This window comes from Mesoplodon densirostris, chromosome 12 (genome assembly GCF_025265405.1).
Source record: "Mesoplodon densirostris isolate mMesDen1 chromosome 12, mMesDen1 primary haplotype, whole genome shotgun sequence".
In the NCBI taxonomy this organism is placed as follows: domain Eukaryota; kingdom Metazoa; phylum Chordata; class Mammalia; order Artiodactyla; family Ziphiidae; genus Mesoplodon; species Mesoplodon densirostris.
The window spans coordinates 58,158,809-58,184,608 of record NC_082672.1 but is presented as its reverse complement, the minus strand read 5'-3'; the positions used below and the strand labels follow the sequence as shown (position 1 = coordinate 58,184,608).

General features: G+C 34.5%; 1 protein-coding gene across 1 annotated transcript in view; it reads right to left on the bottom strand.

Annotated features, from left to right (window-relative positions):
* The window catches only part of ASCC3 (activating signal cointegrator 1 complex subunit 3), a 336,448-nt gene that overhangs the window by 134,812 nt on the left and 175,836 nt on the right, over positions 1-25,800 (bottom strand). Inside the window, exons 15-18 of the mRNA XM_060114407.1 lie at positions 10,123-10,314; positions 9,591-9,815; positions 2,764-2,883; positions 78-242 (exon numbers count right to left, since the gene is read on the bottom strand). Of these exons, the coding sequence (XP_059970390.1) occupies positions 78-242; positions 2,764-2,883; positions 9,591-9,815; positions 10,123-10,314 (702 nt within the window). The remainder of the gene's footprint in view (positions 1-77; positions 243-2,763; positions 2,884-9,590; positions 9,816-10,122; positions 10,315-25,800) is intronic.

The window sequence follows — 25,800 nt, the reverse complement described above, 5'->3', positions numbered from 1 at the left end:
ACTATATTTTGAAGTCTAGAAAGTATTTGCATCTAAAGACAAGCATATTATTGTGTTTGTTCCACTCAGTATACTACCTCAATAGTGCTGTATTTAATATAGTAGTGGCTGGCAGTTCTACCCAAATCAGTTGAGGAAAAATATCCAGTTCGTTCCTCAAAACGAATCATCCGAGCTTTGTCTAGTTTCCGTCCAACTTCAATGACCAACTGTTCTCGATGCTTTGCTAATGTTGGGTCAATCTATAGGAAAGAAAAACACTTGAATAATTCTTCAGAGAGTCATCATTTGCAGAGTCATCATTTCCTGTTATGGAAATTAAAATATTCTGTTGATGCTTTAGTTAGTATAAATTTTTTATTATAATTTTAAAAGAATGCACTTTTTTAAAAGATAGGACATAATTAGAAAATACTTTATTCCATTAAATAAAGAAAGCTTTAAAATTAACTAAAATTATTAATCTGTATATTATCTTCAGATAGTAGTATTTTAGAATCTAAAATTCCTGTATAGTCTTATAATCTTTAAGATTAATAAGGATTAGGAATTAGATACATGAAAAAAAATCACTGCTTTCTCCCTCCCACACTAAAATAAATAAGAATTTAAAAATATCAAACCACAGTCCTATTTAGAGAAATGATAGTGAGAATGCTCTCCTCTGTTCAAATAAAGGTATACAAAAATAAATTAAAAGTCATCCTTTCAAAAGCATGGTTTTAGTGTTCTAGCAGTTTTTTATAACTGTTGATGGGAAAACCCATTCTGCCTATAATGGTAGTAGAAGCAGAGTAAAATCAATTTGACAATGAATTTCTGAATAGTTTAGAAATTATTACAGTATTTTTCTAAGCAGAAAGGACATTTAACACAAGATATTAACAAACATTCCTGTTACTATGATGTGTGTGTGTATATAAATATATGTATATATTTATAGCTATAAAATGAAGTATGACCTTTAAAGGGGGGAAGGGGGAAGTATAAATACTTTAGAAATCAATTAATGAGTTAATACTCCTACCACTTGTTCTAACTTAGATTTTTATGGCAGCTTATTCATGCATCAAATATAGCTAAAATAAATGAGCAAATCATAATGAGGCAAAGGAAAATCAACTGTAGGGAAGTAAGATGGAACCCAGTCAAATTAGCAAATACAAAAAGTCTTAAATATTTTCTGTAGGTAACATACTGTATATTTCAGGCTCATCTTATGAAACCGTTTTATTAATCACATATTATTAAACCATTAAAAAGAATTAAACTACATGATCTGTGTTAATTCACATGAGTTTTGTGGCTACACATTCTTATTGAGTAATAAAATAAAAACACTTAGGTCAAAAAAATAAAAAGGTAAGATTCTCTGAACTGTGAAGGTTGTAAAGCTTTGTATCTCAGAAAGGAAAAACACCCACTTTTTATACTAGAAAATTATAAAAAAATGACTTCCGATATTAACCTGGTACTTAAACAAAAATCAACTGATGTGTTCATCTTGTCCCAAGATTTGAGATGCCTTAGCCCATGAAAAAATACATGTTGTGTTTGGTCTTCCTTTACCCCTTCAGAATATTTTCATAGTGCCATTGACTCTTTTCACAAAACCCACATTTGTAATAAGAATAGCTAGTGCCTTATTCTTTAAAATTTATAAAGGTACAGGTTACAATACACCTACATTTTATAACTGAGAGCGATCTGGTTGTAAAAGATATCCATTTGAAGATTAGCACAGATTTTAACTGAGAAGAAGAATAAAGGTAGTTGAATTCCCCCATCTACAGTAAACCTAAGTATAAAAACCAAATGATTTCAGATGAACAGCTTCATAACTAGTTGCTGCTGCTATTTTTCTTCTTTTTTTTCCCTCCTAAATCTTAAGTTTCAATTTTCCCACGGTCAAAGTTACTGTATATGAAAAGGAAAGATAAAAAAAAGATAGGCAACTGCTTTGATACAAAATGGTACACACACACACACACAACATTATCATTATTAGTAAATAGAGGAAAACTATAATTCCAAGTTAAATTCAACTTCTTTGCTAATTTTGATTTAACACTAATGAATATCGATATGATGGTGGTAAAATCGTATTTTCATTAGACAACAACTGGATTTTATCTGTAATTAGGGAGCATTTACAGGGTATAAAGCAGAGTTCTAAAGAAAAGACAAGATCTCACAGAATCTGTAAGCTATGTGGACCACACAGCTGTGAAGTTTATAGGAAGAGCTGTGACCACATGCATCTGATTCTCAGTCTATGTGCACAGCAGAACTGATCCAGCCTCCAAACTGTTACGATAGTAACTCATTAATGCTATCTTTTAATTTAGAAACAAAGGCTTAGAAGGACTTGATAAGAAGAATATACTGTATATAATATAAGCCTATCATTAAAAGTGGTTTTTAAGTTTCCTCATGTCTGGTTTATTCTAAAAACTAAATTTAAAAATATAGTTAAAAAAACATAGCAAAATACTAATATCAAATGGAAACTTATCTGAGCAGTAAATTGATAATAACATAAAGATCAGTGGAAAAGATATATAAAGAAAGTGAAATAATTACCAGGGACAAATTTAATTTTCCTTAGTATTTTCTAAAAAAGATTAAAGCTCTTTGTTTTTCTTCCAGGTACCTAAATCTTTTCAGATGAGCAGAAGTAGCAAATATTTATCCTCATATCATGAAAGGATTACAGAACTAAAAAGGAGGTCTGACTTTTTTTTTAGTAAATGAGTTTTCTACCTGATAAGCCTTGTGACTGATGCCATACACTAATGGATTTGCTCTCATCCGTACATAAAGATAAGTGTAACTTATCCACTTCACTGCTTCCTCCACATTAGTAACTGTTCCCAGAGCAATCTGCCAATCAAAAATATAACAAAAGTTAAACTAATGCATTAAAGTTGAATATAAACATTACATCAAAGACCATTTTGTTGAAAGTTAAGTTTTTAAAATATATCATTATGCTGTATTTAAAAGAAGGTAAGCACAATTATTGGACATGATGTTTCTCCAATTAATTAAAAATCAGTCCTGCCTCATTTAATTGAGAACAGTACATTAGAAATGCTATCTTCCCAAACTTTACTTATTATTATGGCATTTGATTAGCTTTCCCATTTGAATTTTATTCCATATAGTATTATAAACATTTTGGTATTCATTAATTTTTCTTCTTCTTTTTGCTTCTTTTAAATTTTGGTTTCATTTTATGTGACAACATTACTGACAGTTTTAAATGTGACTGCACCACAATCAAAACAACATAATATTGCTGATTCTATCCCTCTTTGTTGTGATTTTGTATACTGTCATTACCAAAATCGCAAAGAGCATAACATTAGTAGTTTTTTCCTCTAAAGATACCCATTTGCAGCATAGCTAGTATAAATATATAATATAAATACAATGGTAAATGCAGTAATTTTTGCATAAAACAAAATCATATTTTATTGGGATTTATACATATTAATAATACATACACTTTAAAAAGATCATACAAGAACAGGGAGTGGTTTTAATTTTTTATTGGTAAACTTAAAACAACCTATGGAAAAAACAGATATTTATACTTTTGAATTATAATAAACACTGGGTAATTCTTTAGATTATATTCGGAAAGAAAATATAATTTTTAACATAGCATTTTAATGTAGCTTTATAACATGTTAATTTAATGAAACCAAAGGTTAATTATTTTAAAACACAACAATAACATATAAAATCTGTGTAATAAAGGGAAATGTTAGAAAATGACCTTAAGCCAGAATTGCAGTGAAAAGTTTTCTTAAAAATACATTTCTTTAGCCACTGGATCTATATGCAGTCATTGTGCTTTTATACTTAAGAGTGTTCATTTTAATTAACAAATTTATCCAAGTTGTGAAACTTCACAGTTGAATAATTTTTTCTGAATCTGTAACTGAAAAAAATTTTTTTAACCTCTTAATACTTTAATCAAAGGAGAAGTGATGATCCCTATCTAAATAACCAAATTTTAGGAGAAAAGAAGGAAAAATAAATCCTCTTATTTAAGTACTAAATAGTAAAGAAAATATAAACCTTAATGTTTGCTTCATTCTCAAATTATAATTTAAATTCTGTATATCTAATTTTGTAAAATAGGTATGCAAATGCTTAGATATCTTTAGTTACTTGAAGATGACATATAGCAATATTACACCATACTATTTGTCCTTTAAAAAAAATGACCAAAAGTAAATAAATGGTAAGGCAGATTCTATCTACTTCAAAAATTACACTGTCTTGAAATATGTCAGACAGAGAAAGACAAATAGTGTATGATCTCCCTTATACAAATAATCTAAAAACATCAAACTCAAAGAAACAAAGAACAGAAAGGAGGTAGCCAGGAGTTGAGGGGTAGGGGACATAAGGAGATGTTGGTTAAAGGGTACAAACTTTTAGGCATAAGATGAGTAAGTTCTGGGGATCTAATGTACAGCATGGTGACTGCAGTTAATCATACTGTACTGTGTACTTGAAAGCTGATATAAGAGTAGAGCTTTAATGCTCTCATCATAACAACAAAACAAAATGGTTATTATGTGAGGTGAAGGATGTGTTTACTAACTTTATTGTGGTAAACATTTCACAAATACATATGTGTGTCAAATTATTGCATTGTACAACTTAAATTTACAATGTCATATGGCAATTATATCTTCATAAAGCTGGAAAAAATAAATTTACATTAATGTATTTACAAATGACTAAACCACCCACAATATAAGTAAATACATTAATGTATTTACAAATGACTAAACCACCCACAATATAAGTAAACATACACTTCCTAAAATGTGAACTGTAAGAGTTTCCACAAAATAAAGAGTAACAAGAACTAAAATTTAGCTAAGGAGTTAGTTCTACAACACTTCCTAAATATTAACAAGTAACACAGTTAAACATTTTCTAGTCTGCTTAGGCAAAGGAAACTAGTTTGATGATATGGCTTAAAATGCGACAGCGTCCTCCATTTGTGATTCTATTATTTGACAGCCAAATTGTGTTAAATCCCCTTATGACTTACAGATATTTTAAAATAACACCACACAACTCCTAAGAGTAGAAAATTTTATAAAGGATAAAATAAGCTTGCTATTATTATACTTTCAAAATCAGACTCAGTAAATTAACAATAATAAATAATTACCTATTGCCAGGTAGTGAGAAGAATAAAGGAAAAGATGAAATAGGTACCAAAAACTGGATCAAGTAATGCAAGTCTCCCAAATGTTCACCAAAAAGGAAAAGACTACTCAGAAAAATGGATGTAAATTTATAATGGTACATTATGTTGTGAGATTAATCTTTGAATGCCACCTAGTGACAAAAACAAAAATTTACTTACAAATATTTGTGGTCTAGTGGCTACTTAGTACAGGAGCCTTTTATAAAACAAGTATTTTTCACAGTATCTCTCTGAAATTTATTCACTCATCTCAATAATATATAGGAAGTCAGTAACAAGACTGCACTATGTAAAGTATAAAGTACAATGGATATGGCAATAAATAGAGCATGGTTCCTGGTCTCAAGAAGTCTGTAGTCTTATAGGTGAGATACATGTGACAAATTAAGATGACATCTATGAAACCATTATTCACAGTGCTTAGGACATAATACGTATTCAAAAATGCTTTGAAAGAAAAACACCTAACATGTGAAACTTATAAAAGTGCCATTAGTATATAGTGTAATACAGCTTTATGCTCTAAGTAAAAGAGGGGGGGAAAAACTACCCCAAATCTGGTAATTTAGAAGTAAGGCTCAAAGTATCACTTTGTATCTAATTTACCTATTAAAACTTTAGTCATTAAGGTTATCTTAATTGTTTATTTGCACGTGTTTTTCAAAAAGTTAGTTGAAATCATATAAAACTAAACAAGCAAATATAATAATCATATGTATATAAATACATATGTATACACAAACCCCTTTAGTAACTGTATGAAAACACCACTTATGCCACCATTCATTTACTTATTCCACTAAAATTTGAGTGCGGGTAGTAAGTATGATTGGGGCTGAGGTTAAAGGGACTATAAGATAATGTAACTGCAATTCTGTACTGAATAACAACTTGGCACAGGTGTTTGTTAAATTTTCACAACAATCTAGTGATATTATTCCTATTTTATACATGGGAAGATTGGCACTTTATAGGTGACATGAGTAGAGTAAGGGACTGTCTAGAGCAGAAGACCTGTGCTGGAAAGTAACCAGAGCCAGAACTGGGAAGGTGTCAGACTGTTGAGGCCTTAAATCCAAGGACAAAGTGTTTGTACTATGCCCTGCGGAGATGGGAGGAACTCTGAACAAAGAATGTACGTAAGATTATAGAAAGATTAATACATTTTAAAGTATGGACCATAGGGGACTGGCACAGAATAGATAAGAAATTAATGTCACCTATGAGAGAACAGTTTCACAGGTGAAACCGTGAAACAATACCCAGTAATGTCTGCTGAATAAATTTTAATAAGCCTCAAACATGCTTCAGTGTTTCTCTCAGTGAAAAATTAAAAGGCTTTATACAGGGCTGGGACTTGTGAGCTTTGGCATTAATTAGCATTCAGGAGTCAGCCCCATTAGGCATCAATCAGCAAAGATGTCTCATAAAATGTCTGCATTAAAATGATAGCTTAATATGATACTTTCTCCAGTTCTTCTAAACTAGTGTTATCAAAGATATTAGTATGGGCAACATTCCTAATCTAACGTGTCCTTGATGTTGATCACTGCTGCTGTACAGTCTTGCAAAGATTTTCGGAGTCTAAAGACTTAAAAATCCATTACCTTAAGAGCACAGCACACATTCATTTCATAAACTAATTTCACACTTGGCTTCCACAGATTACCAAATTTAATTTCACACTCAACTATAATTTAAGGGAGTTTGTTTCCTTAAGAAGAAAATTTACTTTAAATGGGAGCTAGTCTAGTAGACAAAATATGATAAAGAAATTTTGGCAATGGCTATACTTCACCATATTACCTAAAAATTTCAAGGTATATGTTTCATTTTTTGAATGCCATTTATGGCATTAAATGGAATTATCATTACAGTTAGTTGACATCTCTGAAAATGACAAACCCTAATAAGTATTTTATGAATATGAGGTGAATCTATGGGCTACAACTGATTTTTTATTTCTCAGGGCTTGACCAAATAGTTTCATTTATTTTATTATAGTCCCTAAGCAAAAGAATTTCTTGAAGACCAGAGAAGTATTTTACCCACCTGTGTCTTCTGCATAAAAACATCACCATTTTGTGTTTAATTTACCACTTACAAAAAGCTATCAAGGAAAATAATTCTAAGTTTACAAAGATATAGTCTTTCTTGATATGCTTTTCTAGAAAAATTATATAAAACAGCCTTGCTTTTTATTGTAAATCAGAGAAATTATTACTACAATTTGGAAAATAGTTACTCCTGGCCTTAGAAGAAGGCAAATGGTAGGTTGATTAATATAGAGAAATGTATTCACCTTTAAGTTACTATATTTTATATATCAGAAATCTAGGCTATAATAAGACTAAGTTTGTAGTTAAAAAGACCTGCGTTTGAATACTAGCTCCAAAAGTTAGTACTTGAATGACCTTTGGTCAGTTACCTATCTCTCTGAGGACAATAATATCTCCTTAGTAGCAGTACTGAGAGAATATACAAAAAGCACCCAGAAGGTTTGCACGTTCTCAGTCCACTGAAGGATTACTATTACTATCTTTGTACATTACTATTACTATCTTTGTACATTAGACTATTCCATCATAGATGCTGGTGACCCATGACCAAGACCTAAGTATTTAAACCATGCCATCATAGTAGGTAATGAGGATTGAAACTGAGATATATTTCCTTTGGAGATATTCCTAATATCATAATTCATTTCCTAATCGTTTTCACTTTCTTGTAATTATGCTACTAGAAACCAGCATCTTTCATGATTTTTTTCTAACTTCCAACTAGATCTTCTAAACCCTACCTAACCTTCTGAACCCAGATTTACCACCTTCATGAACAAAGCCTTTCCTGATAAGCTGGGGCCAAAAGTATTTTCTCCTTCTACTGAATCCTTCTTTAGAACTTATTACTACTCACCAACATTATTGCACTGTGTTTTTATGTCTTTTTCTCCCCTTTTGGACTATACACTCCTTAACAGAGGAAACTGCATACTGAGTGTGTTTTTCATCCTCTAAAAAGACTTCTAAATAACATGAATAGAATATAAGTGAAATTTCTGTAATATTTCAGTTCAAATATTTCACTTATTCATTTATTTAATAGTTATAACCCACCTACTTTCAAAAATTGTTTGAGTCAATTTTAATGGTAAGAAGGGATATAGGAAAGAAGTAGGAAAGTGTTGGATGACAGAGCAACAATTAAAAATGTGGTGAAAACAGCAAAACCTCATTTGATTGTTTGACACACAGACTCTTAAGAATGTTCATCCTCTTTACCAGTTAAGATGTTATCTAGGCTTCCAGGGTCTGCTATTTAAATCTTAACACAATAATGGTGATTTTACAAGTCACCTGTGAAACTGCTCTCATAGGTGACATTAATTTCTTATCTACAGAGTCTTATTAGTGAAAGTGTTATGTTTGTACCTCCGAGAAAAGGAAATAATTTTCTTTTTTAGCAGTGTATGAAAATGTCAAGGTTTATCTTGACTGCGGCTTTTTAATGTAAATGTTTGAGCCTAACTGAATTCCTAACATGTGATGTCAGTCAGAATTCTGATAGGGTCCAGTAAAATTTGGCCTTAAAGACATACGTCTCCTGAAAATGAAAGGTATAACAAAAATATTATTTTACACAATGGTAGAAAGGTGGTCAACATAAGTTACTGTGATAATTTTATTTTAAGATCTTAAAGTATAGGGACTAAACTCATATGTGCTTGCTCTTCTCCAGAGTATTTACTGGAAGGTTTTACATGTAAAGCTAACCTATAACTATTTGTGAATGGTTGTTATGGTTGAAAATTCTAGAATTAAAACAATAAAAGTAATCCTGAGTAAAAAAAAAAAAAAAAACAAAAACCACAAACACACATCACACACGAAATAAACTATAATACTGTAGCTCAATTTAAGCAATCATATTTTCTATAGCAAAGTTAATCAAATGATCTAAGACAGAAGAGCATTATTCACCTTATAAAAACTTTATAAAATACTTCATAATAAACTTTATTAAAGTGCAGTACAAATACAGTTGTTGTTATTGCTATTTCTGTTTCCCTAGTTTGTATAGCTTTGGTTAGATTTCTGTCCTATAACAAAACCTCATGATTTAAAAGTATAGTCTTTAAGCAATGAGCTCTTATCAGTTATCATTTGCATTCTATATTGCTCTGAACTAATCAATAATATTGCCATTCCACCTCTTGTGTCTTATGACTGCCTATGAAATAAAATCTATTATTAAATACCATGAAATAGCAATCAACTCAAACTTTATTTTTCTTGGTCATTCTTGAAGCTGATGATTCTATTCCAACCTTTAACTCATTAGATCTTACCTCTGCATTTAGGTTATCTGCAAGGCTTTCCAGAAACTGACTCTCAATTGGGTTTTGTTGAGTGAGCAAAGAGAGGTAATGGCTGAGTTTATCATGGGTTGTTATGATGATTCCTTCCCCAAATTTGTCAAATTGTGGTCTTCCAGCTCGACCAAATATCTGCATGACATCTAAAATTCCAAGGTCAACAAAGGAGCCTCTTTTTGCAGCATATATTTGTGTTCCCTAGATGAGGAAAAGTTAATAAAAATTTACATAAACACACACAAACATAATCCTGATGAGCTGAATACTGAAATTAGGCAAATATGGCAAGATCTCAAAAGTGTACTTTCACTAATCCTTTCATCATCTGTGATAGCATTAAATTTTCACAATATAAACTAGATTCTTTTGGAGAATATAGTTCTGACCTTATATAAATAACATTCAAAGTCACTGAAGCAGCCAAATCAATATTTTCAAATAAATCAATCCACAGGTTTGTTTTAAGATACCACAAATCCATGCGCAAAGGAAGGTAAGCTCTCACCTTAATAATAACAGCATGAGCAGGAAGATTGACACCCCAGGCTAATGTAGCTGTACAGACTAGGACTTTGATATGCCCATTAAAAAACAAGCTTTCAACCAAATTTCTGTCCTGCCGAAGTATTCCTGCATGATGAATACTAAAACCATCTGGAAATAATTCTCGTACTTGTTTATTTCTTGACTTTTGCACCTAGAGTAGGTATCAACAAAACATAAAAGTGTTATTTAGCATTTAAAAGCAATTGTTATTTATCATCTCTTGAATGAGTTTATCAAAGAGAGCACAGAATTACTTTTAAGTATCTTAAGGTCTTGCTAAGTCTTAGTATATAATGCTTTACACAAAATCATTAAAAATTATATTTCCTCTATCTTAAAAAACAGGTAACCCTGAACATGGCACAAAATCCAAAAGGAAAGAAGGCAAAAGCAAGTGTCTCTTTCACTCAGGTGTCCTCTTCTTGCAATCAATCAGTATTACCTACTTCCTATCCTTTAAAAAAACTCTATTAAAAATAAGCATAAATCTCAGTGGCTTCCAACTCATTCAGAGTAAAGGCCAGAGTCCTTAGGATGCAAGACCTACAGAAATCATTCCCATTTCTGAACCTCACTTACTTACTCAGGCCAGACACAAGAGCTGGCTTTTTCTCTTAAGTGCCCCCCAACCTTTTTCTTGCTTGTTTTGACAAATCCACACCTGCCTCAGGGTCTTTACACTTTCTGTTCCAGACCCACTGCCTTGGAAGCCTTTCCCCCTTACTGAGATGCCCCTGGTTCCGCGGGACATGCGCTCCTTCTCATAGTAAGAACCAATAAACCCAACTGTGCTTCCCCGACACCTGTGTTCCTGCTGATCTCTGACAGGAGGGCACCGGCCACCTGTCTTAGCTCCTCAACTTTACATCTGCCCTGAATATACTAACTTCGCTTCTGAGGTCTGTTCTTTGGCCTGGTCTGACCTCAGATGTGGGATATGGTCCACTTATCTGCAATCTGTATAAGTGCCACAGCAGATCTTACAAAATTCACTGACGACTCACTGTACAACGGGGAAATTTTTTTCTGCAAAATTAAAGACTACGGATTAACAAAAGTGTTCATATAGTCAAAGCTTCTGTTTGGGCATCACATCCTGTGCTTATTTGCTACTGCTCTGAAAATTTCACTATCAACATCTTGATAGCTTCTTTTGAAACAGCGTTTTCCATAGTTTTCACGTAAGGAGCACTACACTGGCAGGGAATGGGGTTCTAGTACAGTCACACTGATTATCTCTAAGGTTACTTAAAATTTTTAACTTCTAAATTAATAATAATTAACTATGCAAATGGTCTAAGAAAACTGCGCTCCATGAAATCTGCTACAGACATAAAATGGAAGGGAAAACATTAACAAACCGCACCATCTAGTGGCCAGCCAAGTAAATAACAACTTAGAATTTTGAGCCTTGTTGAGTCCCAAGCAAAATACACATATACACAAAAAAGTTATCTTCATTAAGTTTCAAGGGAAGGGTATTATTTCATTTTTGTGCCGTGTGGTCAGCCTCTTAGAAATAATTGTATAAATACACTTTATTATTAACTACATTTGGATCGTATTGCCTTAACTTCCATCTTTTCAGACGTGTGTTATTGTCAGTCTCACAAATACGGGCTCCACGTTATGGAGTATTTGCATATATTTGCATATAACAGAACTCCCTCGTGGGGTCAAGGTAGAAGAAGGAAAAACACTTCACCTACTTCATTTCTTCGCTAATATTCATGAGTGAGCATTCAGAGCTAACAGAGGAAACTAAAAAATACTGCTTGGAGACAGTCAGAAAAAAATCATACTGCTGGATGGCTCTTTGTTTTGGGTGAATCTGCTGTCCGTGGACCCCTGCGCTGGAATATCCTGATGTGCTTGTTATAAAGGAAGATTCTCAGTCAACATCCGGTTGAGGTAAGACTTGGCTTGTGACACCAGTGACACAGTAAGAAGCTGAACGCAGGAAATATGTAACTGCGGTGAAAAATATTCTTAAAAGGTAGCAGGTAGATCATGGGGTGCTGACACTTCACCTCCAACTCTGACCAGGTGGGTTCAACCAGCTTGTTCTCTGTAAGCAACCAAGAAGTGCCAGGAGTCACTTCACCTTTGTCTCTATTCCTGCTCACATTCTGTGCATTGCTTTTTTATTGATTCATTAGAGACATGAAGTGACAACAATCTTAAAATAAGACTGGGTTGTTCATTCTCAACTGTCTTTGAATCTGAATCTGCCATTTGTGATCTAGCCTAGTTCACAGGACAAATAAACAAGAAATCCTGGGGAGGAGGCCCAGGGATGAGTACGTTTTAAAATCTTATTTAAAAAATTATCATACAGTAAAATTCTCTTTCCACTTTGGTGTACAGTCCTATGAATTTTGGCATATGTTCAAATTGTGTAACCACCATAATAATCAGGATACAAAACTGTTCCTTTACCCCCCTTAAATTCTCTTGTTATTCCTTTATAGTTAAACCCTCCCCACTTACAACTCCTGGCACCCCCTGATCTGTTCCCCATCCCTAATTTATAGGATAGAGTAAAGTTGTGCTCTCAGAAAACATCATACTTGAAATACTTATGTAACTAAATAAGAATATAATAAATAAGTAAATCAAGCATCTAATTCATAAATCTATAAAAAAATATAACAAAGCCAAGGAAAAAAGGAGAAATGCCCTAATAAAGTTAAAATAGAATCTGATTTTTAAGATGTGAAATTGATAAGTAAACATAAAAACTCTAATTTAAAAAAAAAATAAAAATAGACAATGTCTATTACTGGACAGCAGGAGTTGGCAAATTATGTGCCCACTGCCTGTTTTGTAAATAAAGTTTTATTGAAACACAGCCATATCAGATTGTTTACATATTGTCTATGGCTGATTTTGAGCTACAATAGGTGAGTTGAGGAGTGTGACAGACACCATATGTTTGCAGGCTTAAAATACTTAATGTCTAGGCTTTAAGTAAAAGGAGATACATAGTGGAAAACAAACACAACAGCACAAGCACAAAGACACAAAATTAGTAATGTGAAAAAGAAGTGTTCAGAAATATATTACAATTTTAAATAATCAGAAGAGTATTCTGAAAAATTCAATATATTCCATTATTAAAAATGTTTGGAACAGATGATTTTCTAGGAAAATGTTACTAACATTTATATTAAAAGTGATAGAAAATTATAATAAAAGCAATGGAAGAAAATGTAAAGGCTAACATCTAGGCTTTCATACTTTTTAAAGACAAATTAATTCTAGTGTTACTAAGAGGCCCTAGAGCACAGAAATAGAAGTCTAAAAATTAATCTTACAGAGGCAGTGTAATAGCACTGATATTAAAACCTGATAAAGCAGCAGAAAACAGAATACAATAGAGAAATCTCTCTTAAGAATATTAATCCAAATAGTAAAGAGTTTTAGAAAACAGAATTCACCAGTGCATTAAAACAATATACCACAACTAAGTAAATTAAACCCCAGAATGCAAGGGCACTATACCTATAAATATATTAACATATTTATTAATAAGTCAAAGGAGAAAAAACGTATGATCATCTCCAGGCACTGAAGTCTCACAAAAGATCACATTCAATCTTGATGAGCAGAGGTGACAAAACATCGATTTCAAATCACACTGAATCATAAAACATTAGGTGTATATCAATTTAAGTTAGGAACAAGGCAAAGATGTTTACAATCAGCTTACCAATGTCCTAGACAATGGAATTAGACATGAGAAAATAATAAAAAGTAGAAATACTGGAACAGAAGAGGTCAAAGCAATTATTAGTTGCAGATGAAATAAACAGTTATTTAGAAAACTGAGGATTAATTAAAAACTACTAACTAAAATAATGATTGATTCAGAAAGGTGACAGTCCCCCAAATCAATATTTTTAAAAAGTCTTTCTGTATATAAACAATAACTTGTTAGAAAATAAAAGGGAAGAAAATAGCACATTTATAAAAGCCGTCAAAAACGAAAAAACAAGAAATAGGTAGCACCTACATGAAGAAAGCATTATTATACTGCTGAAGGACATTCAAGAAATGAAATGATACGCTTTGCTTTTGAGATGGGAAAACTTGATTTGGTGAAAATACCAATTCTCAGTAACTTAATCTGTAAATCAATGCACTAACTCAACTAAAAGATAAACGTTATTTCTTGGAAGTGATACTGAAGTTCATCCTTAAAAGTAAACCTGTATATCCAGGAAAAATTCTAAAATTGAAGAATAATCAGGATGCTTATCCCAATCACATATTAAAAATATTAAAAAAACAAATAAGTATTGTAAAGCAATTATACTCCAATAAAGATGTTAAAAAAACAAACAAATAAGTAAAATAGTTTGATACCAGAGAAGAGACAATAAGATCAAGGAAATAGAAAACAAAGTTCAGAAACTGACTCAGGCAAATGTGAGAATTTGGTATGTTATATTAAACTTTAAAAACAACAGAATAAACAGGAAGTATTCAGAAATGCATTTGCTGGGGGAGATCATCAAGAAGATGTGACCACCAGTTTGACCCACAAGCTGGGCCCAAGCAATCAGAGGCTCCTCATCCCTTCTCCTGTCCTTGGAATGTGCACTCTGCTTGCCTTCACTTAGAGGCTGCCCAAGGACACAGCCCTTAGACAGAAATGAGGTGTTGTCTGTGCACATGATTAGACCCCGTTAAGGCCTCTATATAAACTTTTAAGATTGTGGCAGGTGGGTGCGGAGATCTACTTGTATATAAGTTCCCTCAATTATTAAACCTGCCACCCACCAATCTGGAGTGGCCTGCCTCTTTCTTAAGTCTTTCCTTGTCCTCTGTGTTTTGGGGCCAGTTTCACATTACACCCAGAAAGGTCCTGAGGAGACTGCAAATCAACACCATTACTATATGCAATAAGTTCTAGACGGATCAAAGATTTAATAATGAAAATTAAAAACTTAAAAAGGGCTGGAGGAAGGCTTCCCTGGTGGTGCAGTGGTTGAGAGTCGCCTGCCGATGCAGGGGACACGGGTTTGTGCCCTGGTCCGGGAAGATCCCACATGCCGCACAGCGGCTGGGCCAGTGGGCCACGGCCGCTGAGCCTGCGCATCCGGAGCCTGTGCTCCGCAACGGGAGAGGCCACAACAGTGAGAGGCCTGCATAGCGCAAAAAAAAAAAAAAAAAAAAAAAGGGCTGGAGGAAATCATGATGAGTGAGTGCGATCTTTATAAGCAAGACAAAGCCCAAATACTGTAAATAAACTGAAAAAAATCTCATTATGGTAAAAATATTCATAAATTAATCAAAATCAAAATCAAAGATTAAGTAGGAAAAATGTTTGTAATACATATAACAGTACATGCAATTTATAGAAAAAGAAATTCAAATGGCAAGTATGAAAAATGCTCAGCTTCACTCATAGAGAAATGCCAGTCAAAATAATAACGAAGTACCATTTTTTGCCTATTAATCTGTCATAATCTCAAAAACTCTAATGCTGTTCAGTGCTGGCGAAGTTAGGTGGGAGGAAGTTACTGTTCCAGGAAATATAAATTGGAACAATCTCTTCAGTGGGCAATTCAGGACCACTCATTCACCAAAATTTTAAATGCATGTACCGTGTTGATAAATAAATTCCACTGCCAGGAAGTTTCCCAGTGGACATCACTGCAACTGCCAAGAGTGTGAGCAAGAATGTTTACTGCAGCACTGTTTACAATACAACATAATTAGAAACAACGAAAGTATCCATCGAGACAGACTGGGTAAATGAATTAAGATAATGTCCACACTGGGGCACACTACGCCGTTGTTAAAAGAATGAATCAGATCTTTCAGTGTTGATCTGGAAAGATTTCCACGATGTATTACTAAGTGAAAAAAGTATGAGACATAAAAGTGTGACTAACACGATCTAATTTTTTCATACTGAAACTCACATGCAGACACACACAATGGCAGTTTGTACAAAACCTTCCCTTGAAAGAAACATAAATGGAAGAAGGTTTTTAATAGGAGTTTTATTTGGAGAAATCAATGGAGAAAGATGGTTAAGACCATGAGTTATGAAGCTAAACTTATTACAAGATGCCTGCTGCTTCCTCAAGTATCAGAACAGGTGTTGTTTTCCACCTGTTTTTTCAGGGTGAACTATACCTGGAGTCCGGGCTTTGTTAGTCTCTGCAGGACTGGAGGGGTATAATTCACCCTGTTCACATTGTCTGAACAGAGCATTGGACTCTCCGAGAAAGCCATTTGAGATCCAATACTATACTCACTGGATAAAGTATCTCTATACATAGAAATTCAGCACAAAAGAACACCAGCTGTGAAAGGTAAAGGGAGTCAGGTGTGTAGTAGAATTGTGTAAACTTGTTTTCCTCAGTCTTTATATTTCCACTTGTCACAAGTGAACTTCCCATACAGGGCTTTATTGTCAGTAAAATTAGAATAGAATGGACAACTGCTAAGAATCCATTAGCACACAGAGGCTACGAAATTTTTTCCCCTAGTGAAAGCATGCCCCAAACTTCCTTCTATGACTTTACATATCTTTTTCCTACCTATGACACAGAAAATCAGTATGAGTACTTTTTAAAATGAATAAGGTTAAAATGTAACCACTTCCCAAAGTTGACTTCCAAACTAACACAAATACATACATGATTAAAGAACGAAGACTGACAGCAAGTAACTGAAGATATTAAAAGAAAACAAATTAGTTTTTTTCCTCCATAAGATAAAAAAATATATAGAACTAACACAAGACCTTCAGCTCAGTTACAAACCCTGCATGAAAGAACAATAAGAAATGGCATAAATAATTCAGTGACCTTTGTAAGCCTTCTGAGGTAATTTATCTTGATAAGGTATGCTTTAATGTGGATTATTTTAAATCCATTAGGAAGAAATAACTTAACAGTCATTATAAAAACTAAAATTTAACCAGAAGGAGGCAAATGCTTTCTCCCAAATGATATCATTATTTTTTCACAATTACTAGTGAGTATGCCTTATCAATATTGGAAAAAATATTATAGAGTCCTCATCTTTGGTATGTGCAATTTTTATCATTCAATAAAGTTATAAAGTTCATCAGTGGACCTGCTTACATTGTTAGGAGCATAAACCAATACCTGGCTTATCTTTTGACAAGGGAGTTTAGAGATCTAAGGAGTATCATCTTTCCCCATCCTTTCTCTTTTTCTCTTTCAAAGCTCTTATTCCACTTTAAACCCTTATCACCGAGACATCTGAAATCGCTCCTCTGGCGTCCACACCAAGAGAGCCAAGAACGGCAATGCTCTGTGTTGCATGAGTCTTTCAGAAGGAAACACATCATACCTCCCACCCTGTTCTCAGGATAAGGCCTATTAGCCATCTGTTCACACGATCAACAAAATCTAGCTATGATCAGAACTTCTGAGGATCATGTTAAAATTTTAGGGTCTTAGTTCCAGATACTCTGATTCTGACAGCTGCCATGGAAACAGGTAATGGGGAACCAATGCCCTATTATACTATTGTTCCCATAATACTTGGTATTTCTTCGCTCTTGAGTCGGTTCCCTACTTCCTCTACTATTTCTTCACCTTAGGTATGAAATTCTTCACTCTATTCTCTGGAACTGCCACTCAGTAATAAGGAAACTATATCAACCTCATCTCCCACCCTGCCTTAACTGAAACTTGACTCTTTTCCATGGACTCTTGTTTTCCATGCCTATCTTTCAAGTGGTGGGGGATGATCTCTCTCTTCCCTCTCACCATTTCCAGGTCAGCCTGTACTAACTTTTTACAAAAACCTCTGTTCCTTTAAGGGTCAGTATATCTGCTATGTCACCTGTTATCCTACCTTATCCAATGAAGACTCCATACATATGGCTCCTACTCTTCCTGTCTATCCCATTTCCTATCATGATCCTCGGTGACAGTATTTTCCATGTGGACATCTAAAACCCTCGCTCTTCAATTCCTTGACACCCTCATTTCCACTGACATCTCCTCTGTCCCATCTTAGCCATCCCAACGATTGTATTCTAGGCCTGTCATCAACCCACAACTGTACTACTTCCAAAACCAAAATTGCTACTACAAACACCTCAATTTCTGACCAAAGATTCCTATATGTCAAGCATGCCCAACTAATTTTTTCTAAGCTCTTTATCATTAATGATACTTCCAGATCACAATTCCTCTACTTTCTTAATATTCATCAGCAGCACGCCCGCTCCATCCCTGCCCCAGTCTTTATTCTGGTTCTTCCTCCGGTGCAGATAACACAGTCCAAGATGTTAATCACATTCCTGCCAATTTCTTAAACTCATCTGCCCTTTTGCCATATAAGACTGGCAGAATGCCAAACTCAGATGACCCAAGGTAGCTAATGCTTAAGAAAAATTACATACAAGGGCAACTAGAGACCAGTCTAAATCCATGATCACAATCTCAACAAGCCCTTAACGTTGGAAAGCAATTCTGTGATGTCTTTATGGTCAGTTTGTTGTCACATGTCTCACAAAGTCTACATTACGCATTGACTGGCTCTCCACAAACTTCTCACCACCTTGTTATCCTTGACTCTTAGAGAATGACCTTAACAACTACTTCACAAGGAAAATACAATACGTCACAGGAAGCTCCCTTATCTTCCTGCCATACACCTAAAACCTATTTGCATCAGAACCCATCTCTCTAACTTCCTCTTCTGTTTTTTTAAATTTTATTTTTTAATTTTTTTTACATCTTTATTGGAGTATAATTGCTTTACAATGGTGTGTTAGTTTCTGCTTTATAACAAAGTGAATCAGTTATACATCTACATATGTACCCATATCTCTTCCCTCTTGCGTCTCCCTCCCACCCACCCTCCCTCCCTCTCCCACCCTCCCTCTCCCACCCCTCTAGGTGGTCACAAAGCACCTAGCTGATCTCCCTGTGCTATGCAGCTGCTTCCCACTAGCTATCTATTTTACATTTGGTAGTGTATACATGTCCATGCCACTCTCTCACTTTGTCACAGCTTACCCTTCCCCCTCCCCATATCCTCAAGTCCATTCTCTAGTAGGTCTGTGTCTTTATTCCTGTCTTACTCCTAGATTCTTCATGACATTTTTTTTTCTTAAATTCCATATATAGTGTTAGCATACGGTATTTGTCTTTCTGTAGTGCCCTAACTCCTATTTAAGGAAAATCTCTACTTCTTCTTTGGATCCCATGCCTCTTGAAAATTCTCGGGACTCTTATAGGTTATCTGTGGTCTCTTTCCTTTCCTACATGAATAATCAATCAATTTCAATCCTTTTTCACTCTCTCTTGAATAGTTTCCACAGAATATAAGCATATCATTTCCACCTTGAAAAGAAAAATAGTATGTCTACCTTTCTGAGTACTATTTCATATTTTCTAGATACTATCCATTTTCCTTCTGTATATAAATTAAGTTCTCAAAATTGATGTTTACACTTTAATCTACATTCATCAGCCAGCTTAATCTAGTTTTTGCTCTTCACTCTGGGAGTGAAAAGGCCCTGAATAAGGTCACCAATATCCTCCACGTGGCTATGTACAGTGTATTTTGTAGCCCTCACATTACTTGACCACTCACTGCAGCAATCAGTATAGATGATCTCTTTCCTCTCTTTGAAATGCTCTTTTCCTTGGCCTCTATGACATTTACTCCAGGGTATACTCCAGTGTTTGGAGGCTTCTCTGCTGGCTCATTCTCCTCTAATCATTAAATATCAGAATTCCTCAAGACTTGGTCGTAGGCTCTTTTACCACTCATATCCACTTCTATGGTTTTCCCACTCCAAAACAGACTGAGCTTCTGATACATTAGACTTACATATCCATCCAGATGCTTACTCTACATCTCTAAGTATCCCAGGCACCTCATCTCAGCACATCCAAATGGAATTCATGATCTGTACCCTTCCCTCCAAAGTAATCTTTCTCTGCTACTTTTTCCTCATAAATGACCCAACTAACCATTCAACAATATTAAGCCAGACATCTTTTAGAAGCCAGAAAACTTCCAGATCTCTCTTCCTCAACCCTTCATACCCCATTAACTACCAAGTCAATCAATTCTATTTCCTAAATATGCCCCAATGAATCCACATCTCTAACTGGTATTCCCATTCTCTCCTGCCCTGCCTGTGTGTAGTGATCTTTCTTAAAAGCACAACCCTGTTAGGAAAATTACTTGTTTTGTGTGCTCAAATTGTCATTTTATTTTTATATTATTAGTTGAGGGGAATACAGTTAATGACATGCCACTCCCTTCCTCAAACTTCTCTAATCATAACCCATTTCTTTTAAGATAAAATACCTGATCTGTAACATGATAAACAGGGCCCTCACAATCTGGTTCTTGCCTACAATATTAGACTCATGCTATAAACATGGCATCTACCACTCTCCATCATTCTCTACGTTTCTTAGTCACTCTGATTTTATCCACATCCTTCAATGTGCTATTGCTTTTCTGGTGTCAGAGACTCTTCCTAGAACATTCTTCTGCTGTCCTTTGCTTTGTGTACATATCTCACCTTAAATGTCACTGTGCTAGCTAAGCGTCCTCCCAATTTTACTTTCTTTTAGCACTTAATGCCTCTTTATTATTTAATACAATGTAATTAAAATCAATTATTTAATTAGTTGTTAGTCTTTCTGTTCAGCCAGAACATAAGTTCCATAAAAATAAATGGGCAGCTAATTTTTTTCTTCCAAAATATATTTCCATTCCCAATTAACGCAAAGAATGTTAATCAGCATGCAAGTCCCACCTCCTTCAATGAGGCCTTCTTGTATTGCATGAGCCAGAAGGTAAAATCTGTACTTCCCAGATCTCTTGTAGTCAGGGTATTGGATACAAAAATCCATTTTGCTAATTAAATGCACTCATGAAAGATCTAGGCAATGGAAGTGAAGAGGAAACCATTTTCTGCTGTTTTCTTTTGCTGGCAAGCAAAATCTTGGAGAAATGAGGCTTAAAAGTTATAATGGATGTATTATATATTTAAAATTTGGTTTTCCAGCATGTTCATGAACGATGAAAGGTACCCAGTAGCAGGTGTAGCTTCTACACGCTGGACCACCACCATGGTTTGGCTGCTGGTTCTTAAACTCAACAGTTCCAGTGGTAGTTGCCTGACTTCTACAACTCCGATCTTTATAAACATTCTAGGAATTACCTAACTTCTTTTCACAAAATTATTTTCTATTTAAAATATAAGTACAATGGTTTGTTTCCTTTAATGAATCCTGATTGATACAACACAACTTTCTCAATCCACTTTAAACAGGTTGACAGCAGAGTTTATCTATCTTGATACCTATTGATCCACCATAGTGACTGCTAGGTAGCTTACATTCAGTAAATATTCACTGAGTGACTACCATTAAAAACAGTTTGAGGTTTATGTGTATATAGTCAATTCACAATGACACAGACTAGCCTAATTCCCATAACCAATTTCCATATGTCATTCTAGCTGTGTGAATTATGTACTTTAACTGGGGAGAAAGAAGTACCGTGTCCCCTGTTCCATGTTATAATCCTTGAAAGATGGTCTTGATATCCCATATGAGCTACCCTGGTATTAACTACAACCCAATTATACAGACACAAGTCAGCATTCTAGAGAGAGCACCCTAATCAGTAGAAGAGAACTCTCATCTAAAATTGTATTCTTCATACCCATTTGGCCATTTTAAAATAAATGTTGAAATAAAAAATTAAAAAGAAAATCACTGTGAAATGTGATTTTGCTCTTTAAATTTTATCAATACAAATCTCTGTACCAATAGGGTTTAGAAATCTTTACTTATATAATCTATATGTGTTTTTTTTTTTGCGGTATGCGGGCCTCTCACTGTTGTGGCCTCTCCTGTTGCGGAGCACAGGCTCCGGACACACAGGCTCAGCGGCCATGGCTCATGGGCCCAGCTGCTCCGCGGCATGTGGGATCTTCCCGGACAGGGGCACGAACCCGTGTCCCCTGCATTGGCAGGCGGACTCGCAACCACTGCGCCACCAGGGAAGCCCAATCTATATGTTTTTAAAATGGTTTTCCTACTAAAATATTTTCAAATGAGAGAGCAATAATATTCTAATATACATACTTTTCCAAAACAGCAAGGTTCTTTAACAAGATGTATAAACTTGTTTTAAGAAATTTATTGTATGTTTCTAAAATACATCTTAAAACACAGGAACAAAAATTGCTGCAATCAAGGCTACTTAAATAAAGATAAAATTCCAATGCTACTTTCTGTGTTTCTTAAAAAGGGTCTCACTAAAGAAGCTCCTTGACATGGGTCATGGTAATAATTTTTTGAAAATCACACCTAAAGCACAAGCAACAAAATAAAAAATAAACAAGCGGGACTACATCAAACTAAAAAGCTTTCACCCAGCAAAAGAAATTGACAAAGTAAAAAGACAACCTATAGAATGGGAAAAAATATTTGCAAACCATATATCTGATAAGGGGTTAATAACCAAAGTATATAAAGAAATCATTAAACTCAATAGCAAATAACAAAATAATCTAATTAAAAATGGGCAAAGGGCCTAAAGAGACATTTTTCCAAAGAAGATGGCCATGGCCAACAGGCACATAAAAAGAAGCTCAACAGCACTAGTCAGTCTTTGGGGAAATGCAAATAAAAGCACAATGACATATCATCTCACACTCGTCAGAATGTCATAATGGCTATCATCAAAAAGAGAAGAGATAACAAATGCCAGTGAAGATGTGGAGAAAAGGGAACTCTTGTGAACTCACTGTTGGTGGGAACGTAAATTGGTGCAGTCACTATGAAAAACAGTATGGAGGTTCATCAAAAAATTAAAAATAGAACTACCATATGATCCAGCAATTCCACTTCTTGGAAGATATCCAAAGGAAACAAAAACAGTTGGAAAGATATCTAAAACCCCATGTTCATAGCAGCATTATATACAATAGCCAAGACATGGAAACGACCTAAGTATCCAGCAATGAATGAATGAATAACAAATTTGTGATACAAACACACACACACAGACACACACACACACACATACACACACAGTGGATTATTATTTCGCCATCCATAAAAAAATGAGGAAATCCTACCATTTGCTACAATACACATGGGCCTTCAAGGTTTGCCTGGGTTCAAAATCTTTATTCTAAAGAGCCTATTTCCCTTTGAAAATGAAAAAATCCAATTAACCACTCAAATCTATTTTTTATTAATTTTCTTTCATTTTACTTAAAAAATTAATATACTTATAACATTCTTTCTATGTGGTTACAAACAGACAGTAGAATTAATACATTAGCCTCCTAAAGGAAAGGAGGTTGATATGCCTGAGGAAAGAATAAACTCTGAGACAACAGTTTACACTTATTTAAAGTAAAAAAACAAGAGAAAGGGGACTCTTAGGTACTTGCTACTCTCTTTAGCTAACAGATATCATCTATTCCAGGAAGAGGAAATTCTAATTTTATTTGGTTATACTGACACTGGAAAGCTGCTAAACCAGAAATAATTAAAGCTATCAATATTATCCGATTACTTACATCAAAGCCAAATTCCTATAATTTAGGCAAAGGCTAAAGCTAACCTATGGAAGCAGGCGATGGTTGGTAGATCTAGATAATAATAAAAAGTCATAAAATGATACTTTAAGGTAGCTTGAGGGTACATATTATTACTCGATTTTTCCTAGTGTTCTGATTTGTTTAACAGATATTCCTAATCACTACATTCATGAGGCTTGCTGCATGACAGACTGTATCTATCTATAAGGAAAACTTTTAATATCACTAATATATGTAAAAAATCGAACATCAGTGCCTATTAATCAGAGAAATACCGTACAGGGTGGGTGGGAATATCCATTCTAGTTCTAGAATATTTAAAGCCTGTTAAAAGTTTTGTCCCTAAAGGAAAGAATTTATTTGACTGAGATGGAGAATGAAACAGAATCTGAAGACTCTAACTGGAATAATTCATTCAACTTAAAATTAAAATTATAATTAAAAACAACGGGGACTTCCCTGGTGGTCCGGTGGTAAAGAATCCGCCTTCCAATGCAGGGAACGCGGGTTCGATTCCTGATTGGGGAACTAAGATCCCACATGCCACAGGGCAACTAAGCCTACACGCCATAACTACTGAGCTCGTGTGTCTCAACTAGAGCCCACGTGCCGCAAACTACAAAGCCCATGCGCTCTGGAACACAGGCGCCACAACTACAGAGCCCACCTGCCCTGGAGCCTGCCTGCCACAACTAGAGAGAAGCCCGCATGCCACAATGAAAGATCCCGCATGCCTCAACAAAGATCTTGCGTGGCGCAACTAAGACCCGATGCAGCCAAAAATAAAATAAATAAATAATAAATAAATCTTAAAAAACAAACAAATAATGGTTTAATAATGAAAATGTCTGTATCTCTAATGATATATTTCTATGTATAAATGCAAGCTGCTACTGTTCCCTAAGGTATGTTCTATCTTACAGAAAACAGTGGTTTCTTAAGAGAGTTTCTTTGTGGGAGAAGGCAAAAAGTAATATGCAAAGTAAGCTTCTAGAAGGAGATTTCCAGAATATGATACGCAATGTTTTATCATTCTTCAGCTAGTTTCCAAAATAATTTCATATATCATTTCATTTGTTTCTCATAGTAAACTACTAGAATAGGTATTATTTACCCCATTATTACTCCATTTGATAGAAGAAAAAGTATCTTTAAGAAATGTTTAGGTGCTTAAGGCCACAGGGCTTCTAGAGGTGAAGTCACAGCCAGAGCTTTTTGCTAATGTGTCCTCTTACTTTGGGCCTCTTTTGTAATTCCTCAGACACTCCCTTCCCCAGGGAGAACTGCAAGCTCCATCTCTGTACCTTAATCTACCCTTGGGGTATTTCACTTTCTTTTCCCTATTTTCCTGTTTCAGTGGACAATTTGGAAATATAGCTGCTTGTTCAGCTGGGAGTAAATTTGATATCAAAGATAGGAATGGTATGAGGGGTCGTGAAGTATAACCGTTACTTACTGGAAAGAAATGACTGATCTTCAGCTGTGGCTAAGGCACAGACACAGCCTCATTATGTACGCACACTGCCCTCCCCCACCCCCGCCCCCCACACACAGAGAAAAAGAATCCTTAATGGAGTTTTATTTATTATTTATACAAATAAAGTTACAGTGTGTTGAATAAAACTGTGAAGAAATGCTTTTAAAAACCATACTTGCTGAGTCAGGAATTGAGATGGTTACTTTAAACACTTAGGGATAAAGGATCACTGTGGCAGGGAAGGGATTTAGTTTTATTTCCATTAACAGGAGTCAGGAGGCTAAATTTCTATGTACTACCATAGCAAACTTACCTTCTAATTTTATTTTAATGTTCTGAGTACTTAATTTCCTATTTTTCAAAAACATCAGAAGAAATATCACCTGCCATCATCGTAATAGCATCCTTAGAATTGCTAGTAAGTTGATACCATTCAAGTTTAAAAGGCACTTCAAGAAATAGGAACAAACATTCAACTTTAGATTTAGAAGAATAATCTAAAATTCTGGAGCTTCGAGAAAACATCCAGAAAGATTACCTTATTTTTGTTATAAATAATTTTCACTGTG